Source organism: Anser anser (assembly GCF_964211835.1).
Source record: "Anser anser genome assembly, chromosome: 6".
NCBI classification, from domain to species: Eukaryota; Metazoa; Chordata; class Aves; order Anseriformes; family Anatidae; genus Anser; species Anser anser.
Genome location: NC_139726.1, coordinates 29,157,910 through 29,176,361, shown reverse-complemented (window position 1 = coordinate 29,176,361; position 18,452 = coordinate 29,157,910). Strand labels below are relative to the sequence as shown.

General features: G+C 55.9%; 1 protein-coding gene across 16 annotated transcripts in view; it reads left to right on the top strand.

Moving 5' to 3' along the window:
• PCBP3 (poly(rC) binding protein 3) overlaps window positions 1-18,452 on the top strand; it is a 49,650-nt gene that overhangs the window by 469 nt on the left and 30,729 nt on the right. For all 16 annotated transcript variants that reach the window (XM_083842753.1, XM_083842751.1, XM_083842761.1 and 13 more), the window contains exons 2-4: window positions 1,855-1,928; window positions 7,672-7,737; window positions 8,450-8,554. In XM_083842753.1, the coding sequence (XP_083698879.1) occupies window positions 8,489-8,554 (66 nt within the window). In that variant the 5' untranslated portion in view covers window positions 1,855-1,928; window positions 7,672-7,737; window positions 8,450-8,488. The remainder of the gene's footprint in view (window positions 1-1,854; window positions 1,929-7,671; window positions 7,738-8,449; window positions 8,555-18,452) is intronic.

The window sequence follows — 18,452 nt, the reverse complement described above, 5'->3', positions numbered from 1 at the left end:
CGGGTGGTGGCAGGGATGCTGTGCTGCTGCTTTTCGGGTGGGCAACAAAGGCACGTCGAGCCCCCCGCTCTGCATCTCCAAGTGCCCGCCGAGCAAACTCCTCGCCGCACCCACAGCTGGGGCCAATGCTGCCCAGCCCTTGGCGCAGGGGGGAGGAAGAGGGCCTGGACCCCTGTTTTTTGGAGCACACATCTCCGAGCGCCCTAGGTGGTCGGGCATCCCGCCTCCTCCGCCAGCCGCAGCGCTGCAGAGCGTCCCCACCCCGGTGCGGATGCTGCATGGCCCCCCGGGAATGGCGCAGAGCCCCGCGTCCCGGGGTCGCAGCCCTGGGGATGGAGAGCCCCGTGGGAGGTGAGGAAGGCACCCCAAATCCCTGTGAGCTAACCCGCGCGTTCTAGGAGCATTTATTTCCATCTGGGAGGATGTGATGGGGAAAGCCCTGCCCGAACTTGTGTTTAAACTGTGGAGGTGCAGCTCTGCCACGCAGTTCCAGGCAGGTGCCAAAACCAGTGCCAGCGCCCTCGGGGTGGGTCAGAAGATGCTCAGCCCTTACGCTCCGGGTGCAGCCAGGACCCCGTCTTGTTTCCCTGGGCTGTGCAGAGGCCCCAGGAGAGTGTGGGCTCATTTCGGGGCTGAAGCCCACTCCCACCCACCCGTGGGTGTGCCAGCCCCCGTGTGCTGCAGCGGGGCACTGCTGGCGCTGCTGCCTGCGTGGGGTCCCCAAGCTGGCCCTGCAGAGAGCCTCGGGAGGGGAACACGTAGCGCTTCCCCCTCCCTTCCCAGTCCCTCACAGGCAGGCTCTCACCCCGCCATGGCCCCTCTTTTCTAACTCCTTCTTACCACAGAAACTCCGAGTGTCCCCAAAGGAGCTGGGTTTTCCCTCCAGGAGTGACCGCATTGCTGTGGGATAGCATTTCCAGGAGGCAGGTCCCCCCGCTTTGGGGAAAGCCCGTCGAGGCTGTGCCCTCTGATGGGGAGCCGTGGCCAGGGGGTGATACTTGGAAGTGACAGAATCAAATGTTTCCCTTAGAAAACAGCAAAACGAAGCACTGTGAAGTGTCTGCCTTATTTCTGGGGTTGCTTCTGCCTGTTTGTCCAGCACGTCCTCGCCCCTAGCCTGAAGCCCCCAGCCAGCCAGACCAGGCTGGGGTTCCCCGCACTGCTCTGCTGGGGTTGGGATGCTCAACGCCTCTCTGTGGCTCTGCCCTCTAATTTACCCATCTCTGGCAGTTTCTGGGGGTTTGTCCCTGTTCTGCCAGGGCTCCCTGCCGCCCATCGCTGGGGCCCTGCGTGCGTCCCCTCCGCAGGAGGGCGGCCTTGTCCCTGGGGTGCGGACAGCCCTCGTGGCGGTGACCGAGGGCCCCGGAGCCGGCGTCTCACCAGAAGGGGTTAACCCCGGAGCTTGTCTCGGGTGTCCTGCTGCTGGCTGCTTCGCATCAGGGTGCGGTAAAAGCTTTTACGCCTTGGCTGGCTTTCAAGGGCAGAGGCAGGAGGATGACTCACGCTCCCCTGCCGCCACCGCCGCCGCCGAGGAGCAGCAAACCTGTTGTGCTGACTTCCCCAAGCCAGCGGCGGGCGGGCGCAAGGTGACGGCTTCCTGAAAATGCAGACGCCTGGAGGGCCCCCCGGGGTGCAAGCAGGGGGCTGTCCCCGGGGGGTCGGGGTGCAGCACCCACCCGTCCTGCAGAGAGGCAGCGCTGGGTGCTGCCCAGCATCCCTCCCTTCGGGCTGGCGGGGTTTTCTCACCCGCTACCTGCATCACTTCTGCCCGCTCGGGCCGCAGCCCCCGGACTGGAGGCCGGTGAAGGGGGGATGCTTCCTCCAAGCCTGAACTCCCCTCCCTGTCGTCCGCAGGGCACGAGGCGCCGCAGACCTAACGCCGCCAGATGTGTCTCCGCGCCGCGCCGTGCTGGGGACCGTCCCCGGGGGTAAGCGGGGAGCAGAGGCACGGGGGAGGCTGGAGGGGAGGCCAGGGCCTGGCCGCTCCGTGCCACGAGGCCGGCAGGCGTGCCCCTGCCCCGGTGGGGTGATTTATGGTGAGGTCCCTGCTGCAGCACGGCTGGGTTTCGAGCCCAGGCAGAGCCAGCTCAGCCCATCGTGCTCCCAAAACCATCGAGGCGAGGGCTTTGGGAAGTGGCCGTGCACGGGCTGAGATCCTAGGCAGGAGGGAAGGACCGAGCTGCTGCCATCTCCCTGAATACTGGAAAAGGGATGAATAAGCTTCGGCCTAGGCGCAGCAGGGCTGCTCGACGGTGCTGGGTTGCCATCTAGTGCTGCCGCTGAGCCCTTCCTGGCTGCGGGACGGAGCAGGGCTGATGTCTGCCTTGGGGATGGTGTCAGACGAAAGGCGGCAGGTCCACGTCGGGGCTGCGCCCTCCGCGTCTCTCTGGCTTGGAAGGGACGTGTCCCAAACCGAAACTCACCTCCTTTTTATGCGTTTTGGGAGAACTGCTCTTGCTCAGCTTTGTGCCAGCATCTGTGCTCAGGAATTCACACAAATTTTTGAGCTTTCAGGGTAAAATAATTCCAGCTGGACACAGCTTCAATCAGCTTGATGTTATCCTGCTCAGGGCGTGAGCTGGACCAGAGGCCTCCGGAGATACTCACAGCCCAAATCACCCCATGACTCTGTCCTTTGTTCAAACACCAAAATAATTCACTGTTTAAAGGCTTTTACGTGACAGACAACATAAAGGCAATATTTTGGGGAGCTGTAGAAAGCAGACCCTGGGGTATCCCTGAAAAAAGACCCTTCCCTGGAAAGGTGCCGCTGGCTGCTCCGTGGGGCCGTGGTGGCCTTGGCTGCTGCATGCAATGCACCTGGAGGCAGGCAGGCAGCTTGGGGAACTGCAGTGCCAAAAAACAGCAGGCACAATCCTGACATTTATGACATCTGTCAGCTTTGGGGAAGATACTCCTGATGCAGCTGCTCGGCTTGCTCTGTGACTCCGGGGGCTGGCTGCCCCTCCAGGGCAGGGCAGCGGGAGGAGGAGGATGCCTCGGGGACGCCCAGCATCAGGAGAGAGATCTTGCAGGACGTGCGGGGCTGTGTTGGGAAGGATGGTGAGTGCATGGCGAGGTGCAGAGAAACAGCCCCAGAATCCCTATTAGCTCTGAGGAGACCACGCACCTGCACCACTGCCTTTCCTTGGGAGAAAAGAGCCAAATCTCCATGCTGGAGATGCCACCTTCTCTCATAGTACCCCTCCCCTGGCACTGCCACCCTCTCCTCCCCTTCCCTGGCTCTATCCCCCTGTGCTCTCCACTCCTACACCTGCAGACAGCTCCGTGACTCAGTTTCCCCATCTGTAAACGTGTTACCCCTCTGGGGGGGGGCAGATTTTGGTGGGGGACAGGCGAGTGAGGGACATGAAGCCTCCCATCTGTGCTGCACGGCTTCGATGGCCGTGGTACCTGTGGGGTGACCTGTAGCTCAGCCTCAGTCCCCATCTCTCCCAGGACATTTTATTGCAGGTGGGCTCTGCGCTGGGGGTCCCCAAATAGCCCTGTGGATGACCCCAAATAGCCCTGTTTAATGGACCTAACCCCCACCCTCCCACAAAAGAAAGGAAGGAGTCTGGATTCCTCTGCACAGTGCAAGGCTTGTCCCGAGGCTGTTTCTGGGCTGGTGCTGGGATAAACCGAGAGAAACGGCAAGGAAATAGCGGCACAAATCCCACCTGGAGGAGGGAGGCAGAGCTGAGGGTCCTCTCCCAGCTACCTGCAGAGACACCTTTTGCTCTGCTGCTTCCTTACCCTGCCAGGTAAAACAAGACTGATAATGGTGGCTGATGTCTGCGGGTGTCAGGGACGCAGCACGTCCCCGGGCAAGGTGCTGACAGCGACCGCAAGGCTTTGGGGACTGCACGGGGCAAATGTCCCAGCTGGGCATTGCCGGCACTGTTTTGGTTCGCCTTGCTCTGAAAACACCGCTGGCTTTGGCCTGAGGAGGGAGGGAAAGGCAAAAAGCTGAGCCTCCCCCTCGCCAACCCATTTGTCCTCTAAAAGATTAGTCCCCTGCCCTGGCTTATGGGGATTTGCAGCCGCTCCATCTGCTCAGCCCGGCGGGGCCGCGGGTGCCGGGGAGGAGCCCGGTGGCTGTCCCCACACTGGGGTTTGCTCCTGGGGTTTTGCGGCGCCGCTGCCAACGCACGGGCTGCAAGCAGCTGCCCTACAAGTGGGGCGGGATGTGGGGCAAATGTCCAGGCGCCAGGTCACGCCAGGGACAGCACGGCTGCTGGGACGTGGCTGCCGGCCCGACCTCCGCACAGCCCTCTGCGATGGGTTCCTGCAGTTTGCGGGTGCCCCGCAGCTTTTTTTGCTGGTTAGCAGAGAGCGATGGGAGGCAAAGCCTGGGAGTGAGCCCCCGGAGCTGTTCTGGTGTGGCTTGCCCAGTGAAAACTGGAGCGGCAGCAGGGATGGCTCTGTATTTTAAGCTTTTGTGAGCATGTAGAAGGCCATGGGGGTGCTCAAGGGGTGGGGGGCAGTTTCAGGGAGGTGGGTGCCCGTTAAAACCCCCTTGGCCAAGGGGGAAGCAGGTAGGTGGGGGGCAGGCTGCGGGGGGGAAAGCATCGTCTGCAGAGGGAGAGAAATGGGCTTTGCAGGCAGACCTGCGGTGCCTGACGGGGCTTTGGGGATAAACTGGGGGGGTTCTGGCTCACGAGTATTTTAGAGACGTGTTTTCTGGAGGTGAAGAGCGAGAGGAGCGACGAGGGGCTCTCCTCTCTCCCGCTCCATCACTCCCATCTCGTCACCAGGCACCGTGGAAGGTGGCGGGTAGCAAAGAGGCTGGAGGTAAGCTAGAGGAGAGCTCGTCACAAGTGGGCTCGCTGGATTTATAGGGACTGACTGAACTGGGTTTGTGGAAGCGCCGGGAGGCTGGCAGGTGATGCTGGGGCTTCGCCGAGCGCTGTCCCACACCCGTGCTGCTGCAGCACCGATGCAGTGTGGAGAGCACGGGGGGGTGCAGGACACTGGAGCCTTTGCCCATGCCCAGACCCTGGCTGGGAGCAGGGTGGCACAGCACCGCCCTGGGCACCTCTTCTCCCCACGCCAATGCATTTTCAGCAGGTGTGGGGCCGCATCCACCCCCCATGAAGATGCTCCCGGTTGGGCCATGCTCAGAAAGTGCTCGTTTCTCTTTCCACTCAGTAACGAGGCAGAAAATTGCAAAGAGGGGAGCTCCGGGCAGGGGACACTGTGATGAGATGCTGAGACAGCAGTGCCGTCCCCATCCCACTTGCCGGGTGCTGGCCCCCACCTCCGCTCCCCTTCCAGGGCCCTCTCACCAGCAGCACCGATGGAGACTGCGAGGTGTCAGCCGGGAAGTCTTTTACCTTCACCTCGCCTCCCCAAATGGACAATGTCTCCGCTCATTAGGCACCCACCCAGGGGGCAGATGTCAGCTCAGCTCATGTAGCTCACGGCTTTTCTCAGCTCATCGCTGCCGCAGCTCTGACGGCTTCAGAGCGCTCAGCTCCCATCACGTCAGGTGGCGGCTGCATCCTGCATCCCCTGCCCGCCCCGCCTGCCCCCGGCGGCTCCTCCGCAGGAGGTGCTCACCTTCCTTCCCTCCCGAGGAACGTGGCTTCCAAGGATGCTTCATTAAAAGGCTGGGAAATAATGGGCACCGGTGGCACGCATGCGTGCGCGGCGCTCGCTTCGTTTTTCCTTGCCGGGCAGTGCCTGGGAGGAGAAGCCATCACTGCAGCCTGCCTGCTGAGGCTGATGCGTCCCGACAGCTTGTTCACTGGGACATTAAAATCATTGCCTCTGTCTGTGTAAAACACACAGCGAGCCGGGTGATGGGAACACAGGTCAGGGGAGGATTGTTCTCTCCCCTTCGCGCTCAGCAGTGCCACTGGGAGCCCAAGCAGCAGGACCAAGCAGGTCCTTGCTGCGTCCCACCCGGACAGGAGCATGGCACCGGTCCCCTCCGACACAAAGTGGGATGTTCCCTTTCTGGGGTGTGTTACAGCTCAGGTGCTGGGGAGAGCACCCCAACCCCACCAGTGCATCCCCCCCGTCTTTTACCCAGGGGCTTTGGTTTCCCTGGGGGGCTTCAGCACAGCAAGGGGAAGCCTGCGAGCCCCTCGCTGAACCCGTGCTCCCAAAGGCAGGCCAGGCAAGTGGCACTACAGGCGCAGAGTGCTCACAGGTGAGGACATCAGGCTTGGCTGGCTGATTTTATTCGAGGCATCTGTGCAGACAGCTTGCACTAGTCATTAAATAGTGGTGCACCCCCCTGCTCTTGGGGGCTTGCAGTCTGCAGAAGAGGCAGGCTGGGTGCTGGAGCAGGCATCATGGTCACAGTCATGGTCAGCACAAAAATGTGCCCTGGGCTGGGCAAGGCAGGCGTCAGCACACACCAGTGCTTCCTCTCTGCCTCCTTTCCATGCCACAAGGTCAAACCATCTTCGGAGAACATTTGGCCACGTTTCTGTGATTTCACTGTTCAGGCCTAAGTCTTGCAGAATTCTTGAGCACAGGAATGCGATGGCCAAGGCCTTCAGCACACACAGGTGGCATCAAGCAAGGAAACAGTGCTGCCAAGCTGGTATTGATGGTATCCTGTATCCTGAGGTACTTTTTTTTTTTTTTTTCTGGGAGCAATAGGTGTGATTTTGCTGGGATCTGGACAGCTCTGCTGCTCACAAATATGCTTCAGCATCCTGGGTGACCCCCCTTGAGCACTGCTGATCTCTAGCTGGGCAGCAGAGGCCAAATTTGCTAATGGTACCTGGTCCGTGAGAGCTGGTGGATAAGAAAACATTTGGCATTGTAGGCTTGCTGGTGTCTTTCTCGTGGCACCAATGAGTGTTTCAGTGGAGAGGAATGATCAGGAAAAAAATTGACTCCTTTGCTTGTATTGCCAGACTTGGTACAAGGTGCAGGGCTTTAGCCATCCTGGAGAGAGGCTTTGGGAGATGATGGCGAGGATGGTAGTCAGCAGGCAGCACAAAATGTCACTTGTCTGTAAGCTTGTGATGCTGCCTTTTAATACAACCACTGACTTGCACTGGTCGCATCCTGCCATGGTTAGGGGCTTGCCTTGCCTGGCAGTTTGTGAGTGTTTGGGCAGAAGGGCTGTGATGCACGTAACAAGAAGCAGAGCTGCTGGAAGATGGACTGATATTTGATTAAGAAAACTGCTGACAAGCACCTTAATGAAGCGTTTCCTGGATGCTCAGGCTTATCTTCGGCTAAACTGGAAACCGGGGCCTGGAAGACGAATAAACCATTCTTTCCTCATGAATTCTTAATAGACTTTCTCCCCAAAATACCTAAAAGAGATTTCAAGCTTAGGCCATAAATTCTCACTGGGGAAACACCCAACTAAGACCCAAGCAGCAATGTTTTTGGAAACAGCCCCCTCTCCATACACCTGAGCACATGGTGCTACGGCTGCGGTGTGGGGCTGATAAAAGCGAACGGACTTGTAACCTAGAGCGAGCGTATGAGAGCTGGGGATTTGACCTACATGGCAATTCAACCTACAGCAGCAGCTGAGCTTCATTTTTTTTTCTTCCTTTTCTCAACAGAGGAGCTGGTGACCAGCAAAAAAAATAAAAATTGCTGAGGATTCCCCTTCTCGGGGCTGTTTTCCTTCCCTGTGTTGGTGGGGTGCCCTCAGGGGTGCGCGGGGTCCTGAGGTGTCACGCTCTCTTCCAGGTGCTCCCCTGCTGCCCGCGCTGCTGACCCCCAGCCCCCCTGCCGGCTGCTGCTGCTCCTCCAACGGTGAGTCGCACCCCGACACTGCTGCTGGGAGGGCTTTGCTGGTGGCTTCCATCCGCCGGGAACGCTCAGGCACTGGAGCAGTTTCCATCTGCAAAGCTGTCGGTGCCCTGGTGCGTTCAGAGCAGCCCCAAGCTCCAGAAACAAATGGGGGCTGCAGCTCGCCTGTCCCGCTGCTCAAAGAGCATTTTGGGCAGTGGAGAGGTTTTTCTGCCCTCTGGCACTCAGCTTATTAACTGCTCAGGCCGCTCGATTGATTGTATTGACGGGTAGTGCATGCCCCAGTTAACTTATTGGGAGCAGCAGCGAAAATGAAGCAATAAAAATAACCCTGTGCCCACGTTGCCGAAACGTGTGGGACAGCTTCCCTTGCCTTTGTGGTTTGATTTCTGGATGAAGCAGAGCCCTGACCCCCGTGGGGGCTCCTGCTGGGGTCCTGCTCCTCCACCCAGCTCTTCTGATGCCTTCAGGTTGGTGGCTGCTGGGGCAGGACCTGCCCGAGCGGGCTCTGAGTACATGTAGGCCGGGCTTTGCTGCCTGCCCCACAAACCACCTGAAGGTGGTGCTCCCAGTCTGGGTGGCGAGAGAAGCCCCCAGCTCACCCCGTGGGGCCGGGTGCTGTGTTTTAGCCCGATCCCCATCCCCCTGCTCGTTGGGCTGGGGCTGCGCGCCCCCCTCGCACCATGCCTGACCTCTCCCATGCCTGGCCCCACAGGCTCCCGCCGCGGCCCCTGGCTCCTGCTCCGTGCTCAGCATGCCCCTGTCTGGCGGACCCGGACCCGCTGAGGAATCGCTCTGGAGCTCGAGGCCAGCCTGCAGGGTAAGGTAAGGCACGCTCGGCCCCTGACCGGCCCTGTGGCCACAGAGGTCTCCCGTCCTGCTGCCTCTACCCCTGTTGCACTTGGCTGCTCGCTTTCTGATATGTTGGTCATACAGCTAAAGGGCTAAGCTGGGAAGAGCAGAGATGGAGTCATGTTCATCAACCACTCTACTTTTGTTACTAAAATAGATCTGCTTTGGCCTGAGGCCGTCATGTTGTCCCAGGCATTGACTATTGCAAATGGATGGCAGGGCAACATTTTCCATTAGTAAAGAGGAGGTCGTGCATCTCTTGGTGAGAAGACAGCCCCATAAAGCAGAAATGCTGTAGCATCTGACAAACCCACCTCTCTCCTCTCCTTTTCCTGATAAAAAGTGCCCAGGTCACTAACGGGGATTAGCGCACACGCTGTTTTCTGCACACAAAACCCCAGGAGACATCTGCCAGAGCAGTGCTTCGTATCTGCAAAAAGGTGTCAGGTTTGGAATAAGTGGACAAAATGTTAGGAGGATTTCTCAGGGGAGCTGTAGGCGACCCACTAAGACGCAACTGGGGCAGAATTTGCCCGAAAAGGGCTCTATCTCTTCCCCACTTGGGGGCATCCCCCGAGCACAGGGAAGGGCTCCCCACAGCCAACGCCAAGGAAAACCAGGGCACGTCCTCGCTGGACTGCGTGTCCAGCCTGGGACCAAGCCCCCAGACTGTTCTCCCACAAGCTTTCATGGCCCCAGTCTGTCTGGCATGTGCAGTTTATCTTCTGGCCTTAGTGAAGACATTTTTCTGCAATAAGTGGCTGTTAAGGCATCATTTGGATGAACATCATGGCATCCCGCAGCTCCCACCTCCTCCAGGAAGGTCTCCAGCCTTGCTTTTCTGCCTTCCCACCCTCCCTGCCAGAAGTCCCATCCCCTCTGCCAGGACTGTGCCACAGCCCCAGTGTGGCATCCCCGATCAGGAGAGGAGCCTGGTGCAAGACAAACCGTGGCTTTTGTTTTTTTTAAAGAATGTAGCTGCTGAAAAGCAGGAAAAGGTGGAACAGTGTTTCATCCTTTAAATTTGGAGGTGCTACCTCTTTTTTGGCAACACTGTAGGTACTGGGGAAACCTGAAAGAGGGCTCCTTCCTGGGGGGACCAGTTGGCACTGAGAATTGGCTGCTGTTCTACCTTGCATTTGGGCAGTGTTGGTACTGGGGCAGAGCTGCCCAGGGGCTGGCAAGGTGCTCCCATAGAGGTGTCCGTGCTGGCAAAGGGAAGAGCTGGCCACGGCGTGGCATGAGGCTGGCTGACGGCAAACGATTTCCCAGTTTGACCCTTCTGCTTAATCTAAACTTGAAGGTGAACCGGCAGAGCTGATGGCATTGATCCGGGCCGCAGGCGACCAGCGCCGTGCCCCGCGGAGGGCTCGGCCGCCGTCGCGTGGTCCCTCTCGCACTGCTTTTTCCCTGCCCTCCCCTTCACGCCTTTCCAAAGCCATCCATCAGAGCTCGGCACCACGCCGCTGACCTTGCTGGGAGCCAGGGGCACGGTGTCCGCCAGCCGCTCCAGCCGTGGCAGGAAAGGCTTCATTGGGGGCCGTGCCCACGTCCTGCCTAGCTGCCGCGGATGCAGGAGCCGAGTGGCCACTCCGGGTGCCAGGGAGCAGGTTTCTTGTAGGTGGGGGAATTTTCTGTTGGGCTGGTGGCCGTGTGACACCTGAGGGTCTGGGTGTCGTAATAGGCAAGCAAGGAATTCGTGGTGTTTGGTTTGGTTGTGGAGCATAACGTGGCTGGAAGCATCTTCACGCTGCTCTTGGAGGAGCCTTCAGGTAAAATGCCATATGAACCAGAAAAGTGCGTGCCTTTGACACACTGGGAAATAAAACATGAGCATAGCTTGGAAACCTAGAGCTTGCCTTAGCTAATACATAGAAAGTGCTTTTCTGGGGGAAAGAAAGATGATGCATCTTCCCTCAGCATCTTCCTTGCTTTAGCCATGGATTTCCTGCAGCTGAAAACAACAAACCATTTTAATCTAAGTATTGCTTGTTCTGATCTTTTAATCCAGCTTGCTTTCTATCAGCAGAGCAGCCTAAAATCATTTCTCTGCCTGCCTGCCTATTATATAATTATTCAGCAGATTACCCGGGGCCAGATGTGGCTGGGCACTGCCGAGGAGGGTGAGGGGGCCGTGAAGGAGCACTGTGGGGCTAGGTGGGAGGCAAGCTGGCTGCTTTGGGCCGAGTAGTCTGCATCCGAGTACACAATAGCAAGGAAGGTTATCCCTCAGCTCATGTTGGGGTAAGAGGTCCTGTTGTCTGGCTGGAGAAGTGTGACCCTCCGAGCCAGGCAGGATTTCAGTCAAAACCCTACTGAACTGATGCCTCTGTCCTCGTGCACAGCATCATTCTGAGGAACAGCCACGGCCAAGAACCAGCGGCTGGGTGGGACGTGGTGGTGACACCAGGATGGGTTGGAGGTGGTCAGAGCTGTGCTTCCTCACCAGAGTCTGATTTCAGATGGCTCCTCGAGGAGCCTTAGGTCTCACCTGCAGACAATAAGGTCTCGAGCCCTTGGGCAGGAGGGTGGTTGGGGTCAGCTACTTTGCAGAAGCAACATCGCTAAAATTCAAGTGTTGATGCCAGAGGTGGGTTCACTCGGGGGCTTCCATTTGCAGTGGTGGTGGACAGTTGTATCATTGGCATAAGACAGCATAGTTGAAGGGTTTGTCAGGTGGGACTCAGATTGCAATCAAATGCAGCTTCTGACTGGCCCAAACTATGGGCTTGAGCCAATAGGAGAAACAACAGTATGTCTTGGGCTCCAGAAATTCCTTTTCTCCTCCTCAAAATGAGCGTCCTGACTCCAGTGGGCTGGTGCAGAAGAACAGCACCTAATTTAAATGTGTGAACCAGAAAACCCAGAAGCAAAAGGAACTCAACATTTCATTTTCTCTAGTCAGGCAGAAGAAAGAAGCTCCAGTGCTGCTCAGTCAGCTCACGGACCTCGGAGCATGCCCAGGGCCCACATTCCCTTGGAGCCTGGCTGCATGAGGCCAGGGGGACCCGTGGTTATGGAGGGAAGACCAGGAGATCCTTAGCCCGTGAACCACAGCTGTCTTGTCCAGGGTGGCTCAGAGCTGCTTTCCCCAGGGAAGCACTTAGCTGGGGCAAGGCAGCGTGTCTTGTGTTGCTCTGTGGGGCCTCGGGGATCCCTCTGGGGTACCTGAGGATTGGGATGGTTTTTAGGTTTGGAGGCATTTGTGGGGGAGACTTTGAAGTGTTCTTTGAGCCTGGTGTGGCCATGTGGTGGTGGGAGCAGATGGAGCCCCACCTGGAGTGTGCAGTACTCCATCTACCAGGCACCGAGCCTCTTGGTCCTTCTTCCAACGCAGCTGTTAGAGCTGACCCTCTGCCTCCAAGGCAGGAGGTGCGTTGGCTCTCGGCCTAGGAGGGGTCCGGAGCAGTGCAGGGACACGAGGTGGTATTTTTTTTGGCTATGAAATGGTTATCACGCATCCCTTTCCTCGGAGGCTCGGGGAGTGGATGTGCCAGCTGAGATCCGGGGTCCGCAGTCAGGGTTTCAACCTGGTCCTACCATCACTGCTTCCTGCCACGAGCTGGCTGTTTTAATTGCCAGCTGCCAAACGTGTGCTGCTGAACATGCTCCTCCCTCCCACAGGCACCATCCCTGGCCCATACCCTGCCCAAACGGCTCCAAATTTCCCCATGTACACAGGCAGAGCCCCAGCACCCATCTCGTACCGGAGCTCCTTTCCCCTTCATGTTGAAAGCGCTGTCTGGCTTGTTCTCATCGCCTCGAGGCAACCTGATTTGCTCAGTGGCCTTTAAAAAAATAATAAAAAAAAAAAAAATCAAAGCCCACTGAAATGACAAAAGCATCGGTGGTGGGTGCATCCCCCTCTCCGGCAATCCAAGGGATTTGGGAGAAAATAGGTCACGTGCTCCCCATCCCGTGCCACGTGGCTGCCATCCCAGGGCCAATGAGGTTCGGAGCCCTCTGCGCTGTACAGCAAAAGATCACCGGGATTTTTTTCCCCGTAGCATTTTTCATCCTTTCCAAACGTGAAAAGAGTGGCCATCTGTGCGGACCCGTCACGCAAAATCAGCGCTAAAGCGGCTCTTTGGAGAAGGTAAGAAGATTTAAGAGATTGTGTTGGTGGAAGTCCACCTGCCGCGTGCAACTTTTCCCACAGATGAAAATTAGTGAAGAATCATGAAATGAGTGAGGTATGGAGCTCCAGTGTGGCTTAAAAGAGCCTTGAACCCTTAAGAAGGCTCTTAAGCGAATCTCGTAAGCAAATCTCTTGAGTAGAGAAAATTAAACTCCGTGTTGGACGGAGGTGAGACCATGGGAGAAAGAGGTGTGCGAGCAAGGTAGTTAGCTTAAGTTAATGGCTGTTCCTCAAGTCTCCTATAAAATACTTGTTTTTGCAGAATTGTCATTCTTTGTAATAGAGTGCTCTTTATTTTTGTGAAATTCAATTTCACCTTCATCTTGCGGCTAATGCTAAAAGATCGTATCGCCGGGTAGGGAAGCGCCTATCTCTGCATTAACTGGAATATCCAGCCATCCCTCATCTGTGTGATTAACAGTGCGCGCTTTGGACAGCGTTGTTTATGTATGTGCGCGGGGTGGGAAAAGCAGAAATCAAATTGGCTTAAAGAAATTGATGCTAGAGTAACACAGATGTTGATCACGTCTTGGTTTGGCAATGTAATAACACCTCCAAATCTATTTGATTAAAATTTTACATTTTGGTTCTATTTCCATGATTTTTTTTTCTCCTGAACTGAGGAAATGCACTGAAATTTGATTTGGGAATAGGAACGCCTTTTATCAAGAGGCTCGCTCTTTTCCTTTAAATTTTTGTCTTCAGATAACCATTTTACTTATGGTAGCTACATTTTTGATACCATTGCATTTTTCCTGTTACGTTTTATTTGGTTAAAACATTTCTTTATAAGTATTAAAGTGAGCTATTAGTTTCAAAGGTTATGGAGGACTTAAATGCTGTTGAAATCAATCCCCAAATATCATATCCTTATTATAAAGGGAAAATGTTCTCAAGATGTATTTGTCTTGTAATCTGAGTTTTCTGGGATAATGTGGTTTTAATGTGAACCATATTAGAAAATCTCATTTTATTACTCGGAAGTCACGTCCAGCTTAAAAATAAACCAGAAACAGTGGATGAAGGACATTGTGCTTAAGTTTCCATACAGTGATTGACCTTTGTTTTGACAGATGCAAAGGCAGATGCTAGCCTGAGTTTTGATACAGAAACCCAACCCTGGAAAACTGCAGTTTTACATAATATTTGGGGTTTCATTTTTAAGTCCAAAATAATTCAGTGACATTTTTGGAGCTCTTAATCTCAGACTTTTTCCCTCTCTTATGGATTAATTTGTATAAACATTTTTATTATTCCCAGATATAAAGGCAAATTTTAAGGTCTTTCTTCCTGAGTAACAAATCTCAGAGATGTTCCTTTAATCGAGCTGAATTAAAGGACATTTCTTTCTGAAGAAAACAGATCACTTTGGGGGGAAAAACTTTGCTGATCAAGAACAAGATATTTTTTTTTAAGTTGATTTAGGATTATTTTAATGTCTGTATCTGCCTTCAATACGCCTTAAAGAGTCCGTGGGATTTTGGTGAGGAGGACCAGAAAATGTGAACACTGCCGCAATCAGCGGTGCGCTTTGTGCGGATCAGACCTAGCAGACCCTGTCCTCTGCTGCGTGCAGAGATTTGGGGTGGAAGCGGAGGGGTCCTGGGCGCCTGCACGGACAGACGGCGCTGACACCTTGCAGGAAGCTCCACCAGGTGGTCACCACTGACGCTTCACATCCTGGTGGTCCTTATCTGTCCCGTGGTGGAGATGCGGGACAACTGTACTGAGGCGACAAGATAATTACTTTTTTCTTCCCTGCTCGGGGAGCAGCGTTTGCTGCGTGGGAAGGGGAGCAGGCATGGTGCCCTTGGGGCTCATGGTGCCACGGGTTTGAGCCCCAGCCCAGTCCCACCACTGGTGGGGCATTCGTATCCCCGCTCCCCTGGTGGCTCAAACGCTTCCCCATGGGGCGAGGGCTGTCCCCATCCCCGCAGCTTGCTTTTCTGCCTCTCACTGAATGCACCCGTCCTAGTGCTTGTGATCGTGCATGCGCTCGCATCTGTCTTAATTTATGTTATTCAGGCTTTGCTAAATGAGTAAATGGTAAGGCGCAGGGCACCAGACCGGCCATGCCAGGGCCAGGGAGGGACACTTTGGGGACGGGGTGGTCATGGCCACCTCCCCAGCAGCCCTGCTCCCCAGCCCAGCCAATGTACCGGTTTCCTCAGTGTTTGGACCCGAGGTTACAGAGGACCTAGCGCGGGGAGAAGGAGAGAGGAAAACACGGCTCTCCTTGATCGTAATCGAGGCTGAGGTTTAGCTGAAGTGAAAACAGATCGGGAGTGACAGTTTTGGAGCCTGCTGTCAGGGTCTGAGCATGGCGCGGCAGCGATCCACCCCCGGCTGCCCAGGGCCACCCTCCTCCCTTTCCTCCTCCTCCTCCTCCTCCTCCTCACCGGCGAGCGCAGGACGGAGCCGTGCAGCCGGGCTGCATCCACCGCAGGCACGGCACATCTCACGCCCGGGGCTGGTGGCACGGCTGCCGGCTTTGTCACATGCCAGGGCAGTGCTGGGTGGGCCACAGCTCTTGTCACGCACTGAGCACGGCCACATTCTCCAGCCCCGTGCAAATCGGTGCGGGAGAAGAAAGGATGTGTTCAGTGCTGCATCCCGACAGGTCGGCTCTGTCCTAGCTGAGCAGTGCTGGGCTGCTTCACCGAGGACAGGGAGAGACTCTGAGGGCTCTCTCCTCTCTGCCCACTCCCAAAGAGCATCTCCTTCGGCCACACGTCCAGTTCCTTGCCCAGAAGCCAGAGCATCTCTGGCCACAGTGGAGGACATGGGTTTGGGTTTGCTGAGAGCCAGCACCATGGAGGTATTGAAGCTCTGGATCCAGCCCTGAACCTGGTCAGTGTGGTCAACACAGCAAGCTCCCTGCCTGTGTTGACCTGCTGCCTCCTGCCACCCTGTGTGTTCCAGGTCAGTCTGACTGTCCGTCCGTCAGCGCCTGGACAGACAGACCCCTCCAGGGCAGCCCTCGCGCTGTGCAAGCCTTGTCCCTATTTCCAGGGATTAGAGAGAGAAATGGAGCTGGGATGAGATGAGGCAGTAGATTGCTGTGCTAGCAGGATGAAGAGATTTGTGGGCTGCCCCCAGATCAGTAGATTGAAAATGGAGAGAAATTATTGGGATGCTGCTGCCTGTGGGATTAAAGCCAGCACGGCCAGCAGGCTCTGGCAGAGGGGAATGAGGGGGGGCACGGATCAGGGGTGCAGGATGCCTGCTGCTCTGCGTGCAGCTGGGAGCTGCGGGGAGGTGCTGCATCATCATCTGTCTCAGAGGATGCACTGGAAGCAGATGCACCCCATCCCCAGTTTTCTGGGATTTTCAGCGCAGCATGGCGGGCTGAGATGGAGAGAGGGGGACGGGGATGGGAGGTCACCTTCTTGGTGGCTAGATCCAGTGAAACGCATGATGGGCTTTACTGCGGCTCTGCAGCAGCGGTGTAGAAAAGGTTTTGTGCTGGTTGAGTCCGTTCGTCCCTTCCAGCTTTGGACTCAGCTATCCCCTCAAGGCTACACGCGGTCCCCGGCACAGCAGTGGGATGAATGTGCCTCTTGCTTTCTGCCGGTGGCTCCGGAGGTGATCTCCTCTCAGCTGCCCCTCTGTTTTCCTGGCTGCTGGAGGACAAGCTGTGTGTCCTCGAGCTCTGCACAGCACCACGTGGCCTCTCCTCCTTTGCAATCACCCATCATGGGCCTACGGCCATGAGTGTCCTCTTCTGAGTGTCCTTTGGCCTTCTCCCGAAAAAAAGGCATGTAAAAGATGGCACATAGGGGACTGCAATTTGATAACCTCACCCTGCGGTCTCTGGACGGCTGTGTTTCCAATGTTGGCTGCTGTGGCATCCTTTGTTGAGGAAGGGGCCCTCGAGAGCTGGTGCACGTCCCCAGCGGAGCATCGCTGTGGTGCCTGTGCTGGGCAGCTCTCTTGCATGGCAGGACTGCAGGAGAAGGAGTGTGCTGGACCAAAGCGGTGTGTGTGCAAAAGCATTGCCATGAATGCCTGCTTCCTAGCATCGCACTGAATATAACCATTAAAAAAATGCTGTTCTGGGCTGATTTCTGCTTGACGGAGCATAGGCATGAGACAAGTCATTCTCCTTGATCATGAACGTTGACTATATCATCTATGGGGCAGTGGGGCCTGGTGCCAGGCCCAAGGCAGTGCAAGGCCCCTGTGGGGTGTGTGTGTTGGAGGGACCCTCCAGGATGGGTCAGGTGGATCAAATCGCGTGGCTGCTCTCCGCAGACCACTACATAGCCTGGTCATAGCATCTCCCAGCGTGAGGTGGCATCTCCTCGCTCCCTTTCCTTACCTGGGGCAAAAAAAAGGCTAAATAAGATGCATCCCTGCAGATGCAGGGCAGACTGCCCTTGGGCACAGCACATGGCTGTCCTGTCTGTAAGGAAGCTCTTTTCTAGCACTTGGCCTGAATCTCCCTGGCTGCACGTAATCCCCTCAGTCGTGACCATTGGCCTGCCTCCCCCAACTTCTTCCCCTGTTTCCTGGCCCAAGGGGGCTGGAGTTGCTCTCTGTGGCTGGATCTCCCATGAAGACCCACCTCATCGTTCCTGGTTTTCTTCTGCTGATCCTGAACTTGCCTCCAGCTGGGGCTTTGCCCCTCTGCACAGGCTCACCTCGGGGCTGCGTGTGGCAGATGCCTGCAGAGATGCAGGTGACCACCCTGGCTCCTGCCATGCCATGTGAGTTTCTCCCTTCCCTGGTGGCTCTGGCCAGGCACCAGTGCAGACGGTCACCTTCCTTATCACAGGAGATGTTATTTTCTCAGCATGTGGGGTCTCGAGTCCACCCAGCACCCGAAGTCTCACAGGACGCTCTTGGTCACTGGGCAGTAATAAAGCCAACTGGGTAGTGCAAAGAGCACTGGCTTATCTCCTCACGGGCTGAAATCTCTGGTGTACTTAACGGTTTAACCTTCACCAAAAGTACTTTTTTTTTCCTGGCAAATCATTCCAAAAGCAACTAACAGGGGGAATTAGAAGCGACAGAACTAAAGCGCGTTGTTCCCGCCTACCCACTCCCCCCAGCCTGACAGAAGGCTTTCGTTCGGTACAAATGAAACAAATTAATTGAAGACCCATTATCATACCATCTCTCAGCTTGCTGAGATGGTGGTTTCACAGGTTCAACTCTCTCATTTTGCTCAGGGCCCCACTAGCAATGAGCTCTGAAACCAGCCAGAGGACTGGGGGGTTCTGTGCTGCACAGGGACCTCTGGTAGCCTGCTCCCACTACGCTGAATTTCCCTCACTGGTGTGTGTCTAGCCTCTGCTTGCAACACAGGAGCAGCTCGCATGAGTGAATGGAACTTCTTTCTCTAACAGATGTCTCTGGATAGATGTAAGTGGCAGTACCTATTTCCCCTAAAACTGGTAATTTACTTAAACCTGTAAGTTTTATGTCTTCTGTGGTTGCGTCCAGGCAAAAGACAGGTGCTGCAGTCCTTCTGGCCTGTTGCATGGGATGAAATTATTGTTGTCTCCTCATTTCATGCAAGATTTTCATCCTGGGGTGACCGGTAGGAAAAAGCTGATGCTTCCTTCGCTGTCCTTCGCACCAAAGGTTACTGTAATGGCATAGGCATTGCAACCAAACCAGTACTTCTGTTTGGATCAGGCTTGCATCAGAGACCATGGATATTAACTCTGACTAGTGTGAGGGGGTCCAATTCTGATTTTGTGTGTGACTTCACATCCACGCA